This window comes from Gymnodraco acuticeps, unplaced genomic scaffold (genome assembly GCF_902827175.1).
Source record: "Gymnodraco acuticeps unplaced genomic scaffold, fGymAcu1.1, whole genome shotgun sequence".
Lineage (NCBI taxonomy): Eukaryota > Metazoa > Chordata > Actinopteri > Perciformes > Bathydraconidae > Gymnodraco > Gymnodraco acuticeps.
This window is the reverse complement of record NW_022991300.1, coordinates 637,519-653,570: the sequence shown is the minus strand read 5'-3', so window position 1 is coordinate 653,570 and position 16,052 is coordinate 637,519. Positions and strand designations below refer to the sequence as shown.

Genomic DNA, 16,052 nt, shown 5'->3' with positions numbered 1-16,052 from the left:
AGGCATGAGGCAGAGAAAGGAAATGTCTCAGACGAGAAGGACCAGGCGACATCTGACAGCGAGAACAATGATGTTCCCCTGCAGTGTGACCCAGAGATCATCAAACTGAGGATGAGGAAAGGGGAGACCATGAAAGAGCTGATAAGAAAAGGGGAAGAACTCCTTGAGTGTGTGACCATCTTGGAGGATAGAAACAGCGGTCTGGAGGAGAAGATGGAAGCTGCAGAGCTTCAACACAAAGAGCAGCTGGAAGACACAGTGGCATGGTATGAGACACAGAAACAGAAGCTCTCAGACCAACACAGCGAGGCCAACCTGGTGACTTTAAACCTGCTGCAGAGAAGAGAGGAACAACTCCTTCAATGCGAGGAAAAGGTCACCAAGAGCCTGGCCGAAAAGACTCTCACCTGGGAGAGTGAGAAGCAAGAGATGGTGATGAAGTTGAAAGAGGTGGAGAAGAAGAACAATTACCAGGCCAGTAGAAACAAGACCTTGGAGACGGAATTCCTACAGATGGAGGCCCAGTTGAAAAGGCAAGAGGAAGAGTTCTCTAAAGACCTGGCCGATAAGAGTCACACCTGGGAGACTGAGAAGCAACAGATGGAGACAACACTAAATGAGGTGACTCAGGAAAAGAACGACATGGCCAAGCTAACCCTGACCTTGGAGACTGAGTTCAAACAGGTGGAGGCTAAATTAAAGCAGGTGGAAAAGGAGAAAGATCGCCTGGCCGAGAATAACCTGGGCTGGGAGACGGACGTCAAACAGCTGAAAGAACAGATGAGAGAGCAGGAGGAGAAGTTCTCCAAAGACCTGGCTGAAAAACAGCTGAACTGGGAGCAGTTTGTCCAACGCAAGGAGACGGATGTCAAGCAGTTGGAAAACCAATTGGAAGAGCAGAAGAAGAAGCTCTCCAAAGACCTGGCCCAGAACACCGAGAGCATGGGAGACCAAGCTTCATCTGACGGAGACACAACTGAAACAGGTGGAGGAGCAGAGGGACGACCTGGCTCAGAGAAGACTGAGCTGGGCAACGACTGAGAAAAAGATGGAGGAGGAAAAGAAACTTCTGGAAGACCTCTGTCTTCACATGAAGAATAAGAGCAGAGGTTTCTTCTCTCACAGAAGGGGGGAGACTGAGGATAGAGACGTTGCCTTGCAGAAAATGATAAGCAAGATGCAAGAGAAGGAGATGAGGAAGAAAGCCAAAGGCACGAGAAACACCACCTCAGAGAAGATGGAGAAAGCTTCTGGTGATTCAGCTCCAGCTGGACAACAGTAACTCCCTGCCTCCATTTCCCTCACCTCCTTCCTCACCCCCTCCTTCACTTTTTGCTCAGATAGGGTTTTCTCCTGGAGCTCAGGTTTTCCAGAAATCCATATTAATAAGGATTAAAAAAAACACATCAACAATAAGTCCCTCCTCCATTTCCCTCACCTCACTCCACCCTCCAAAGCGTCTTTGAATTCAAGAAAAGCGCTATATAAATGTAATGTATTGTTGGATCTTCCCCCGCATACAGTGTTCCTGAAGTGCAAGTCGAAACAACATTTCAGAAAACACTACAGCATTTCACATTTTACAGAACGGGTATTCCTTTAAGGAGAACACTTGTTGTTTGTGATTGGACAGAGCCAGCCAGAGAAGCACTGCTGTGATTGGATGTTTTTGCTGCCAGTCAAGAAATGACGCTTCGTGATTGGTCAGCACCCGGCCGACAGCACCACGTATTTCCTGTTTGGTACTGGTCAGCTGTTTCTTCACGAATTGTAAACTGAGTTGGAAAGAATGGAAGAAGAGATGGAACGAAGGATATACATACGATGTTATCCTCGACATGCTGTCAACCCATCACGACATCTACATGTCCCTTAGAACCAGGGGTGTAGTGCTTGTGACTACCCCATTTGCATCTTTGCCCGATTTGCATTGCGCAAGCGCGAGATGGTCCGCCATATTGGACAGCTACATACGGCAACCCAAATAGGACACTTGACAGTGGCGTTTGGCAAAGCAGAAAAAGAAAACTAAAAAAACCTGACAACATTAATCTCAACGATATATATATATAATTCCAAAGCTGGTAAAGACCTTTCAAATTTAGCAATAATTGTAATATAAGAAAACTACTGATCTAACAGAGATGTGTTCTTGAATCAACTTTTTTTTTTTTATGGAAAATCTTTTATGTAATTTTATTTAATTTGAAATAAAATGTTAACATTCATAGTTAATGTAATTACATATAAATTATTAATGCCAAACATTTTTGCATACATTCACAGTAAATATTTCTTCAGTATGATAACTGTCTAACAGAAGATAAATCAATTTCTCACTTATTCCAAGAATGTAATCAACCCAATAAAAGTATTTGTTAAATAATAGTGAAGTCACGTTGTAATAACAATAACTCTCTCTCTCGTTCAGATTAATGTTGTCGGGTTTTTTGGAAAAAAAATGTCTGCTTTGCGAAACAAATGTCCTATTTGGGTTGCCATATGTAGCTGTCTAATATAGCGGACCATCTTGCGCTTGCGCAATGCAAATCGGGCAGAGATGCAAATCAGGTAGTCACAGCTGCCGGAGCACCGCTTTACCGGTTGTTAGCATCTGGTTAGCTAGCTATGCTAACGTACATAAGCAGTTGTTTCTACAACAAGGTGGAGGAGAGTCCTCTCCTGTCAGACTGAGAGGATCTTATAACTACAGCTCAGTGAGCTAAAGGACTCTCTGAGTGTTTAGATAGATAACTTTAGTCTAAGCTATCTCAGTGGGTCTCAAACGGTTTGGTCACCATTTATGTAAACAAGTATTTCCAAAGCACACCTTTTTATTATCATTATAAAAAATAAGAGAATAAATAAAAATAGGTATGAAATAATTCCAACTCATTCTATAGGACAGTAAAACTCAAATACAGTTTAAAAGGGGAGTGATTAGTAAGATATGCTTAAAGAAAAGTACTTCTGGTTACAGTACTGTTTCACATGGGTGTTGTTGAGAGATGTATCCATAGATGTAGTCCCTAACTTTGCTCTCAAAGTGCACCAGATTGAATTTAACTTTAACTTTTAAAAAATCATCTTCCCGGGGGAGCATGCCCCCGGACCCCCCTAGAGGATGTGAGGTCCACCACCCACTAACAAAAGGGTCACATGGACAGGATTCTAAATACATTTGCACACTTTTGATATAGTAACCTATGTCCATATGTTGCTGTTTTGTTGGTCTAGGTGCGCTCCTGCAATTATAAAAATAGCACTACACCCCTGCTTAGAACCCTGAAAGCGCGGTTTAAAGAGTTAGGACTGAGGACACCTCACTGACTTTATTTATTTGATCCTTTTATGTTTAAAGTGTGCTATATAAATCAAATGTATTATTATTATTAATATTATTATTATTATTATTACTGAGCTGTAGTTATAAGATCCTCTCAGTCTGACAGGAGAGGACTCTCCTCCACCTTGTTGTAGAAACAACTCCTTATGTACGTTGGCATAGCTAGCTAACCAGATGCTAACAACCGGAGCGGCGATCCGGCAGCACTACACCCCTGGTTCTAAGGGACATGTAGATGTCGTGATGGGTTGACAGCATGTCGAGGATAACATCGTATGTATATCCTTCGTTCCATCTCTTCTTCCATTCTTTCCAACTCAGTTTACAATTCGTGAAGAAACAGCTGAACAGTACCAAACAGGAAGTACGTGGTGCTGTCGGCCGGGTGCTGACCAATCACGAAGCGTCATTTCTTGACTGGCAGCAAAAACAACCAATCACAGCAGTTCTTCTCTGGCTGGCTCTGTCCAATCACAAACAAGAAGTGTTCTCCCTAAAGGAATACCCTTTCCGTAAAATGTGAAATGTTGAAGTGTTTTGTGAAATGTTGTTTTGACTTGCACTTCAGGGCCACCGTACCCCGCTTCCACTTTTGGGTTTTCTCCTGGAGCTCAGGTTCGCCCGCAACTAATTTTCCTGATACAATTAGGATTAAAATTAGGATTAGAAAGATTTGATTTTAAAATAAAATAAAAATTCAAATCTATTTTTGTACGCGTGTGCCTCACTGTGTAAACATATACAGTATACATGATTTACTGTATCACATTTTTGTTACTAAAGTACTTCTATTTAGCCATTGTATGTTTAATCAACACTTTCATAAATAAAACAACCCATGGTATGAAATATAAAATTGTGTTTTTATATTTGTCTCACTGTACACATTCAATTCCATTATATATGTTTATATTTTTTAAATGTGTTCATACAAGCTGGTCAAATATTCTGGGACTGTAATACTCAGAATGTGTAGGTGAAGAGCGGAACATGTAATTGTATTGACTGAAACATGGTGCCACTCACCTCAATAGAGTCAAATAAAAACTGAAAATGTATATATGCCTTATATGATGTGCTTTTAATTCAACAACACAAACATTTAAAACCTCACTTAAATAGAAATGCGTAATTATTATCTGCAAAACTTTGGTAAAAAATCCTCGCTGTCAGGGTTTCACTAACAAATAGTTTATTTATCTTGAGAAGTAGGAAGATTTCTAAACCCAATAACAGACACAAGTTAATGAAAACTCACATTTAAAATCACCTAATTATGTTATGATAGGGTTACGGTTAGGGTTAGTACAAAGTGTACAGTATATCTAAAAGAAGTCACTAAAGCGGTAAGAAAAACGTAACTGAGTAAAAAGTAAAATATTGACCTGTGAGATGAAGTGATTTAGAAAAGTATAAATAAGATGGAAATACTTAAGTACTTTTATTTTCTACTTAAGTATATCACTTAGGGAACACTGGAAAATATGATATTATAATATTATGATTAATAGCCAAGGCTCTAGATTACAAAGTGTTTATAATACAGTACATTATTGTATGCGGTCACGGCTGTGGGATTACATACGGTGGGTTTAAAGGGGACATTAAGTCTCTGAGTGCCTCTATTATGGCTACACAGTTTATCAAAGACAATTATGACTGTTTCTGATTTCCATAAACTCTTTGGGGGACATGCCATTCATGTTACAGAGCTTGGACTTCATCATGATTGACACCAAACGTAAAGACTGTTGACACCATTGGTGTCACAGCAATATCGTGTTTCGGCCCCTCAGATTTGGAGATGAGCTGTTCGGGGCCGAAGCATTAACCATCATGTGACGTTTGGGCCGTTTGGAGCCTGTCAGCTGGCGTTAGGAGATAATCACCTTCCATGGAAAGGGATCACATAGCCATCAGGCGAGAGTCAAAATGGGCGCCACTAACTTTTCATCTGCCAGGTCTTGAGATGCTACTGTCAAGATTTGAAGACGATTGGATAAAATCCCTAGGAGGAGTTTGTTGTTAAAGTACGGTGCACTTTTCTGTCCCCAGAGTCAGAACCAAACATGGAGGAGTTCAGTTATTATGCTCCAAATATCTGGAACAAACTCCCAGAAACCTGCAGGTCTGCTGAAACACTGAGTACTTTTAAATCCAGGATGAAGACTTTTCTTTTTGACGCTGCTTATAATTGAACTATTCATATCTTACACTGCACTGTAACTTGTATCCATGTATTTAATATCTGTGTTATTCTATATTAGCTTGTTTTGTTTTTTTGGAGGGCGCTTTGAATTGCCTTGTGTTGAAAGGTGCTTTATAAATAAACTTGCCTTGCTGGAAAAACACTCCACACAACAACACACAGTCCACGCTAAATACACATATTATGGGAAATTAAAAAAGTTACTTTAGTTAAAAAGTACTATCTTCAGTGGTAAAAATGTATTTATATTCATTTTCTCACATCTAGTATAGACACTTTTTGAGTTTGCATCTTCATGGTTACATGCACTTATTGTTATTTAAATGGTAAAAGCATCAGCAAAGTGTAATGGGAACATATGTACCATTCTGTGAGAGAGTCTGAAGGCATCTGCACGCCTGCATCGAGTTCTAAACAACAACAAAACACCATTTATAAACATGTTGCAGTAGCAGGAATATAGGCTTATAATATACTGTATATACATATGATAGTATATCATTTACAGATATACATAAGACTTGCCAATTGTAATCAGGAAGGAGAAACTCAACGTTACCTTTTGCACGGAGGAGGAGGCGAGCGTCAGCAGGGACTTCAACAGGAAGTGACTCCCGATGCTCAGCAGCTTCCGGTGGAGCTCCCGAGCAGAAGAGATGTTGCAGAGGGCGGAGCAGCTGTAGAACTGGACCTCTGAGTCTGAGCCCTGCAGCAGCAGAACCAGAACCGGGAACCCCCCCCGCATCACCCAGCAGCCTCCTGGACCAATCTGGAGAGAGAGAGAGAGAGAGAGAGAGAGAGAGGAGCAACAACAGAAAAACACATCTGCTTTTGTTAAATCTGTGAGGATTAAAAGGTCACCTATTATGCAAAATCCTCTTCTTCATGTCTCTTCTATATCAACATGTGTCCCCTCTTCTTCATGTCTCTTCTACATCAACATGTGTCCCCTCTTCTTCATGTCTCTTCTACATCAACATGTGTCCCCTCTTCTTCATGTCTCTTCTACATCAACATGTGTCCCCTCTTCTTCATGTCTCTTCTACATCAACATGTGTCCCCTCTTCTTCATGTCTCTTCTACATCAACATGTGTCCCCCTCTTCTTCATGTCTCTTCTACATCAACATGTGTCCCCTCTTCTTCATGTCTCTTCTACATCAACATGTGTCCCCTCTTCTTCATGTCTCTTCTACATCAACATGTGTCCCCTCTTCTTCATGTCTCTTCTACATCAACATGTGTCCCCTCTTCTTCATGTCTCTTCTACATCAACATGTGTCCCCTCTTCTTCATGTCTCTTCTACATCAACATGTGTCCCCTCTTCTTCATGTCTCTTCTACATCAACATGTGTCCCCTCTTCTTCATGTCTCTTCTACATCAACATGTGTCCCCTCTTCTTCATGTCTCTTCTACATCACATGTGTCCCCTCTTCTTCATGTCTCTTCTACATCAACATGTGTCCCCTCTTCTCATGTCTCTTCTACATCAACATGTGTCCCCTCTTCTTCATGTCTCTTCTACATCAACATGTGTCCCCTCTTCTTCATGTCTCTTCTACATCAACATGTGTCCCCTCTTCTTCATGTCTCTTCTACATCAACATGTGTCCCTCTTCTTCATGTCTCTTCTACATCAACATGTGTCCCCTCTTCTTCATGTCTCTTCTACATCAACATGTGTCCCCTCTTCTTCATGTCTCTTCTACATCAACATGTGTCCCCTCTTCTTCATGTCTCTTCTACATCAACATGTGTCCCCTCTGTGGAAAGAGACTCTGAAGTTTCAGGAACAAAGATTCTCTCTCTTTTTGATCCATTTCTAAAAAACCTGTCTGAAATGAGCTGATCAGATTTTGGCCACTTTATGATGTCATAACGATGTGTTGTTCTTGTGTAACCATTAGCCAAATCAGCAACCAAGGTAACCCCCCCCCCCCCCCCTTATCACCTGAATCTCCTCCTAGAGCACCATTGAGTTCTTTGTAACTAAATGTCTCTCAGAGGGGCGTGGGGAGGGGCTCCTTATTTTCATCTGAAGTAACAGACAGCGAATCAGCACTTTGGAAACAGAGGGGATTATGGGTAATGCTACAATGATCTGTTTGGTGTTTCAGCCAATCAGAGACAGGCTCTGTATATATCTGAGACCTGTGATATATTGATGAAAAACAGTATAATAGGGGACCTTTAAAGGAAGTGACCCACCTGAGTGTGTGAGGTGCAGCAGAGCCCAGGAGGCCACCTGCTGCTCTCGAGGGTCGTAGGATTTGGCTAAAGCCAGCAGAGGCTTCACTCCCTCCAACATGACAGCCTCTCTGTTCGACTCTGCACCAAAAAAAGTGAACTTTATTGTCAATCTTTCAGTTTGTGTGTACAGACAGAGAGATTGAAATACTGCTTCCCACAATAAAGATATCTGTACAAATATGTAACAGCCAGACACCGAGAGAATAATAATTATTAAACAATTGAAAGACCTTAAATCCTTCTGCACCCACCTGAGGAGGCGAGGAGGCAGACGCAGGCGCAGGAGTGGCTCTGAGCGCTGGAGTCTCCGGACCGGATCAGATCCAGAAGCGGAGCCAGCATCCCCATCTCAACCACAGAGGCTCTGCACACTGACACCAGAGTTAATGCACGGTTATTATGACCCTATTCATCGGGTCAGTTTAAGATGTGATTGTGGAAAACAATTAGATTTAAAAAAGCAATATTAAAAACATGATTCCATGAGGGGGACATCTCTAAGATGTTGACCAATAACAACAGAGCCAGCCAGCTAACCAATCAGAGACAGACATGTCACAGTAGAGACACTACATACTGATATACACCTGAACATCAGCAGGAGAGGACTCTTTAAAGTAGAGACACTACATACTGATATACACCTGAACATCAGCAGGAGAGGACTCTTTAAAGTAGAGACACTACATACTGATATACACCTGAACATCAGCAGGAGAGGACTCTTTAAAGTAGAGACACTACATACTGATACACACCTGAACATCAGCAGGAGAGGACTCTTTAAAGTAGAGACACTACATACTGATATACACCTGAACATCAGCAGGAGAGGACTCTTTAAAGTAGAGACAACTACATACTGATATACACCTGAACATCAGCAGGAGAGGACTCTTTAAAGTAGAGACACTACATACTGATATACACCTGAACATCAGCAGGAGAGGACTCTTTAAAGTAGAGACACTACATACTGATATACACCTGAACATCAGCAGGAGAGGACTCTTTAAAGTAGAGACACTACATACTGATATACACCCTGAACATCAGCAGGAGAGGACTCTTTAAAGTAGAGACACTACATACTGATATACACCTGAACATCAGCAGGAGAGGACTCTTTAAAGTAGAGACACTACATACTGATATACACCTGAACATCAGCAGGAGAGGACTCTTTAAAGTAGAGACACTACATACTGATATACACCTGAACATCAGCAGGAGAGGACTCTTTAAAGTAGAGACACTACATACTGATATACACCTGAACATCAGCAGGAGAGGACTCTTTAAAGTAGAGACACTACATACTGATATACACCTGAACATCAGCAGGAGAGGACCTCTTTAAAGTAGAGACACTACATACTGATATACACCTGAACATCAGCAGGAGAGGACTCTTTAAAGTAGAGACACTACATACTGATATACACCTGAACATCAGCAGGAGAGGACTCTTTAAAGTAGAGACACTACATACTGATATACACCTGAACATCAGCAGGAGAGGACTCTTTAAAGTAGAGACACTACATACTGATATACACCTGAACATCAGCAGGAGAGGACTCTTTAAAGTAGAGACACTACATACTGATATACACCTGAACATCAGCAGGAGAGGACTCTTAAAGTAGAGACACTACATACTGATATACACCTGAACATCAGCAGGAGAGGACTCTTTAAAGTAGAGACACTACATACTGATATACACCTGAACATCAGCAGGAGAGGACTCTTTAAAGTAAGACACTACATACTGATATACACCTGAACATCAGCAGGAGAGGACTCTTTAAAGTAGAGACACTACATACTGATATACACCTGAACATCAGCAGGAGAGGACTCTTTAAAGTAGAGACACTACATACTGATATACACCTGAACATCAGCAGGAGAGGACTCTTTAAAGTAGATACACTACTAACTGATATACACCTGAACATCAGCAGGAGAGGACTCTTTAAAGTAGAGACACTACATACTGATATACACCTGAACATCAGCAGGAGAGGACTCTTTAAAGTAGAGACACTACATACTGATATACACCTGAACATCAGCAGGAGAGGACTCTTTAAAGTAGAGACACTACATACTGATATACACCTGAACATCAGCAGGAGAGGACTCTTTAAAGTAGAGACACTACATACTGATATACACCTGAACATCAGCAGGAGAGGACTCTTTAAAGTAGAGACACTACATACTGATATACACCTGAACATCAGCAGGAGAGGACTCTTTAAAGTAGAGACACTACATACTGATATACACCTGAACATCAGCAGACACTACATACTGATATACACCTGAACATCAGCAGGAGAGGACTCTTTAAAGTAGAGACACTACATACTGATATACACCTGAACATCAGCAGGAAGGACTCTTTAAAGTAGAGACACTACATACTGATATACACCTGAACATCAGCAGGAGAGGACTCTTTAAAGTAGAGACACTACATACTGATATACACCTGAACATCAGCAGGAGAGGACTCTTTAAAGTAGAGACACTACATACTGATATACACCTGAACATCAGCAGGAGAGGACTCTTTAAAGTAGAGACACTACATACTGATATACACCTGAACATCAGCAGGAGAGGACTCTTTAAAGTAGAGACACTACATACTGATATACACCTGAACATCAGCAGGAGAGGACTCTTTAAAAGTAGAGACACTACATACTGATATACACCTGAACATCAGCAGGAGAGGACTCTTTAAAGTAGAGACACTACATACTGATATACACCTGAACATCAGCAGGAGAGGACTCTTTAAAGTAGAGACACTACATACTGATATACACCTGAACATCAGCAGGAGAGGACTCTTTAAAGTAGAGACACTACATACTGATATACACCTGAACATCAGCAGGAGAGGACTCTTTAAAGTAGAGACACTACATACTGATATACACCTGAACATCAGCAGGAGAGGACTCTTTAAAGTAGAGACACTACATACTGATATACACCTGAACATCAGCAGGAGAGGACTCTTTAAAGTAGAGACACTAACATACTGATATACACCTGAACATCAGCAGGAGAGGACTCTTTAAAGTAGAGACACTACATACTGATATACACCTGAACATCAGCAGGAGAGGACTCTTTAAAGTAGAGACACTACATACTGATATACACCTGAACATCAGCAGGAGAGGACTCTTTAAAGTAGAGACACTACATACTGATATACACTGAACATCAGCAGGAGAGGACTCTTTAAAGTAGAGACACTACATACTGATATACACCTGAACATCAGCAGGAGAGGACTCTTTAAAGTAGAGACACTACATACTGATATACACCTGAACATCACCAGGAGGACTCTTTAAAGTAGAGACACTACATACTGATATACACCTGAACATCAGCAGGAGAGGACTCTTTAAAGTAGAGACACTACATACTGATATACACCTGAACATCAGCAGGAGAGGACTCTTTATAAGTAGAGACACTACATACTGATATACACCTGACATCAGCAGGAGAGGACTCTTTAAAGTAGAGACACTACATACTGATATACACCTGAACATCAGCAGGAGAGGACTCTTTAAAGTAGAGACACTACATACTGATATACACCTGAACATCAGCAGGAGAGGACTCTTTAAAGTAGAGACACTACATACTGATATACACCTGAACATCAGCAGGAGAGGACTCTTTAAAGTAGAGACACTACATACTGATATACACCTGAACATCAGCAGGAAGAGGACTCTTTAAAGTAGAGACACTACATACTGATATACACCTGAACATCAGCAGGAGAGGACTCTTTAAAGTAGAGACACTACATACTGATATACACCTGAACATCAGTAGGAGAGGACTCTTTAAAGTAGAGACACATACTGATATACACCTGAACATCAGCAGGAGAGGACTCTTTAAAGTAGAGGACACTACATACTGATATACACCTGAACATCAGCAGGAGAGGACTCTTTAAAGTAGAGACCCTACATACTGATATACACCTGAACATCAGCAGAGATGACTCTTTAAAGTAGAGACTACATACTGATATACACCTGAACATCAGCAGGAGAGGACTCTTTAAAGTAGAGACACATACTGATATACACCTGAACATCAGCAGGAGAGGACTCTTTAAAGTAGAGACACTACATACTAATATACACCTGAACATCAGCAGGAGAGGACTCTTTAAAGTAGATGACACATACCATACTGATATACACCTGAACATCAGCAGGAGAGGACTCTTTAAAGTAGAGACACATACTGATATACACCTGAACATCAGCAGGAGAGGACTCTTTAAAGTAGAGACACATACTGATATACACCTGAACATCAGCAGGAGAGGACTCTTTAAAGTAGAGACACTACATACTGATATACACCTGAACATCAGCAGAGAGAGGACTCTTTAAAGTAGAGACACATACTGATATACACTGAACATCAGCAGGAGAGGACTCTTTAAAGTAGAGACACTACATACTGATATACACCTGAACATCAGCAGGAGAGGACTCTTTAAAGTAGAGACACATACTGATATACACCTGAACATCAGCAGGAGAGGACTCTTTAAAGTAGAGACACTACATACTGATATACACCTGAACATCAGCAGGAGAGGACTCTTTAAAGTAGAGACACTACATACTGATATACACCTGAACATCAGCAGGAGAGGACTCTTTAAAGTAGAGACACTACATACTGATATACACCTGAACATCAGCAGGAGAGGACTCTTTAAAGTAGAGACCTACATACTGATATACACCTGAACATCAGCAGGAGAGGACTCTTTAAAGTAGAGACACTACATACTGATATACACCTGAACATCAGCAGGAGAGGACTCTTTAAAGTAGAGACACTACATACTGATATACACCTGAACATCAGCAGGAGAGGACTCTTTAAAGTAGAGACACTACATACTGATATACACCTGAACATCAGCAGGAGAGGACTCTTTAAAGTAGAGACACTACATACTGATATACACCTGAACATCAGCAGGAGAGGACTCTTTAAAGTAGAGACACTACATACTGATATACACCTGAACATCAGCAGGAGAGGACTCTTTAAAGTAGAGACACACTGATATACACCTGAACATCAGCAGAGAGGACTCTTTAAAGTAGAGACACCTACATACTGATATACACCTGAACTCAGCAGGAGAGGACTCTTTAAAGTAGAGACACTACATACTGATATACACCTGAACATCATCAGGAGAGGACTCTTTAAAGTAGAGACACTACATACTGATATACACCTGAACATCAGCAGAAGAGGACTCTTTAAAGTAGAGACACCACATACTGATATACACCTGAACATCAGCAGGAGAGGACTCTTTAAAGTAGAGACTCTACATGTACATACTGATATACACCTGAACATCAGCAGGAGAGGACTCTTTAAAGTAGAGAGGACTTTTTAAAACACCTTGTGATTTCGTATCTCTCACCGTTGTTCTTCACTAACAGATTGACTAAAGACAGAGAGATGGTCTTCTGAACATCCAGGTCAGATGATAGCAGTAAGTTCATGACCGGCTCCAACAATGCGTCTGGGAGAGGAGAGTTCACTGAAACACACAGAGCAGGAAACACTGGTTATTGTGGGTGAAGAAGCAGCGCTTTGGGATAGTAGTACTGTGAATAACGGCACTTAAGCCACACATGCAGGGAATTATCTGCCAACCCTAGAAAGAAAATTACAGTTGATCATTTGCATAATAACGCGCTGTCCGTTAGAGCTTATCTCTACAGAGGAGAGCGAACACACGTCTCATTACCTGCTCCACTTATCTGTAAACCATTGCTATAAAGAAGAAGATAGTGAAGCAACATACAAATCTGTTTGGATTCTTTACTCACAGTGATGACTGAGCTGTAGATAAAACATGGCCGCTGTCTTCTGCAGCTCAATGTCCTCTGAAGCTGAGAGTCGGCTCAGAGACTGAAGACTTTCCTCTTCATGGAGCTGAAGTTCCTCATCTGTAGGAAGAGAGGAGGGACAAGTACTCAGATCTAGTACTTGAGTAAAAGTAGAAGTACTCAGATCTAGTACTTGAGTAAAAGTAGAAGTACTCAGATCTAGTACTTGAGTAAAAGTAGAAGTACTCAGATCTAGTACTTGAGTAAAAGTAGAAGTACTCAGATCTAGTACTTGAGTAAAAGTAGAAGTACTCAGATCTAGGTACTTGAGTAAAAGTAGAAGTACTCAGATCTAGTACTTGAGTAAAAGTAGAAGTACTCAGATCTAGTACTTGAGTAAAAGTAGAAGTACTCAGATCCTGTACTTGAGTAAAAGTAGAAGTACTCAGATCTGGTACTTGAGTAAAAGTAGAAGTACTCGGATCTAGTACTTGAGTAAAAGTAGAAGTACTCAGATCTAGTACTTGAGTAAAAGTAGAAGTACTCAGATCTGGTACTTGAGTAAAAGTAGAAGAACTCAGATCTTGTTCTTGAGTAAAAGTAGAAGTACTCAGATCTAGTACTTGAGTAAAAGTAGAAGTACTCAGATCTAGTACTTGAGTAAAAGTAGAAGTACTCAGATCTAGTACTTGAGTAAAAGTAGTAGTACTCAGATCTAGTACTTGAGTAAAAGTAGAAGTACTCAGATCTGGTACTTGAGTAAAAGTAGAAGTGCTCAGATCTGGTACTTGAGTAAAAGTAGAAGTACCAGAGTGTACTGTAGGGAATACTCGGTTACAGTAAAAGTCCTGCATTCAAAATGTTCCTCAACCAGAAAAGTATTATCATCAAAATATAGTTAAAGTAGCGACAGTAAAAGTAGTCATTGTGCAGATTGGTCCATTTCAGAATATTATATATATTATTTGTGTTATAATGATTGATCATTAAAGTGTTATCAAAGCTGGATTTTAGTATGTTAGATAGTGTTTTCTGACTTTTGTATATTTTTACATTGTGCATTTCTACATAAATACCCCATAGATATAGATATCTTTCTATCGTGTGTGTATTTAGTGTGCAATGCCTGTTTCCATGCTATAACAAAGAAAACGTTCCCAATATTTGGATTTAAAAAAGTATATCTGATCTAATATCAAGTATACAGTAAATGCTCTTGGGGACATTGCAGCACTAAAGGCGTGTTTGTCGTCCAGAACAAAGACAATCCACAAGTGTTCTTACCGTTCAGAGAGAGACTCCTCTTCCTCCTCTTCCTCCTCCTCAGGTAACTGCTCTCAGGTGAGACACTGAAGCACGTGCACTCACACAGCTCCCTGAAGATGGGTTTTATTTTCCGCTCAAACTCTCTGCAGACTTTCCTCAGATGGAAGTTGAATTCTTCCAGAAGTCTGGAGCAATCCTCACAGAAACCCGAAGCCATGACCGTTTCTCCTGCAGAGAAGAAAGAAGGCACCTGTGCCGCGTGACGCAGAGCTGCAGGGAGACACGCCCACTGTGACGTCAGGTCTCAAAATACATATATGAACAAATGAAAAACAGATATTAAAATATAAAATAAAAAGATGTTCGTAGTGATGGGAATTACGGCTTTTTGAAAGGAGCCGGATCGTGGGTTTTTTAAGGGGGCGGGGTTAATAGGTTTATCTGCGAAATAATCACCAGGATAATGATTGACTGTTTTGCCAGAAATCTACTTTTACTCACAGAAAATGTATAACTTGCTTAATCTCTCAGCCAGCCAAACTACTACTCAAGCAGCATGCGTTATGCCATCATCTATGGAAAATGTGCATTCAGGAAAGCAAGTTCCTTTAAAGCAGTGGCGGTTCTAGACCAATTTGACTGGGGGGGCCAGGCTGGGGCCAGTTATTTTCTGAGGGGGGCCCAATAAATGCAGGACAAAAAAGACAGTATGAAGTAATTGCGCATAAGAAAACAAAGCAATACAGTTATTGGTATTTGTTTCATTACACATTTATTTCAGATATTTATAGTTACAGTTTTTACGCTCTAATGCAGGGGTCTCCAACCTTTTTTAGGATGAGAGCTACTTTCAAAATAAAAAACAAGTCGTGAGATACTTTTACTCCTCTTTTGTTGTTTTTTGCAGTGTATATATTTAGCACATTTTAACATTATTATATTCTTACATTTAAACGTTGTGTGCTGTTTGGGTCTGTGGGACCCGTTTTCAGTGTCAAGAAAATGTATGAAATTAAATTATTTTAACCTGCTTTATTTGGGGGG

General features: G+C 40.6%; 2 protein-coding genes across 2 annotated transcripts in view; one reads left to right on the top strand and one right to left on the bottom strand.

Moving 5' to 3' along the window:
• The window catches only part of LOC117562389, a 58,917-nt gene that overhangs the window by 36,475 nt on the left and 6,390 nt on the right, over window positions 1-16,052 (top strand). The gene's annotated exons all lie outside the window — the stretch shown is intronic.
• The window catches only part of LOC117562390 (vacuolar protein 8-like), an 89,535-nt gene that overhangs the window by 72,339 nt on the left and 1,144 nt on the right, over window positions 1-16,052 (bottom strand). The window contains 6 exon segments of the mRNA XM_034240226.1: window positions 6,115-6,324; window positions 7,765-7,884; window positions 8,058-8,177; window positions 13,331-13,450; window positions 13,743-13,862; window positions 15,027-15,278. Of these exon segments, the coding sequence (XP_034096117.1) occupies window positions 6,115-6,324; window positions 7,765-7,884; window positions 8,058-8,177; window positions 13,331-13,450; window positions 13,743-13,862; window positions 15,027-15,225 (889 nt within the window). The 5' untranslated portion in view covers window positions 15,226-15,278.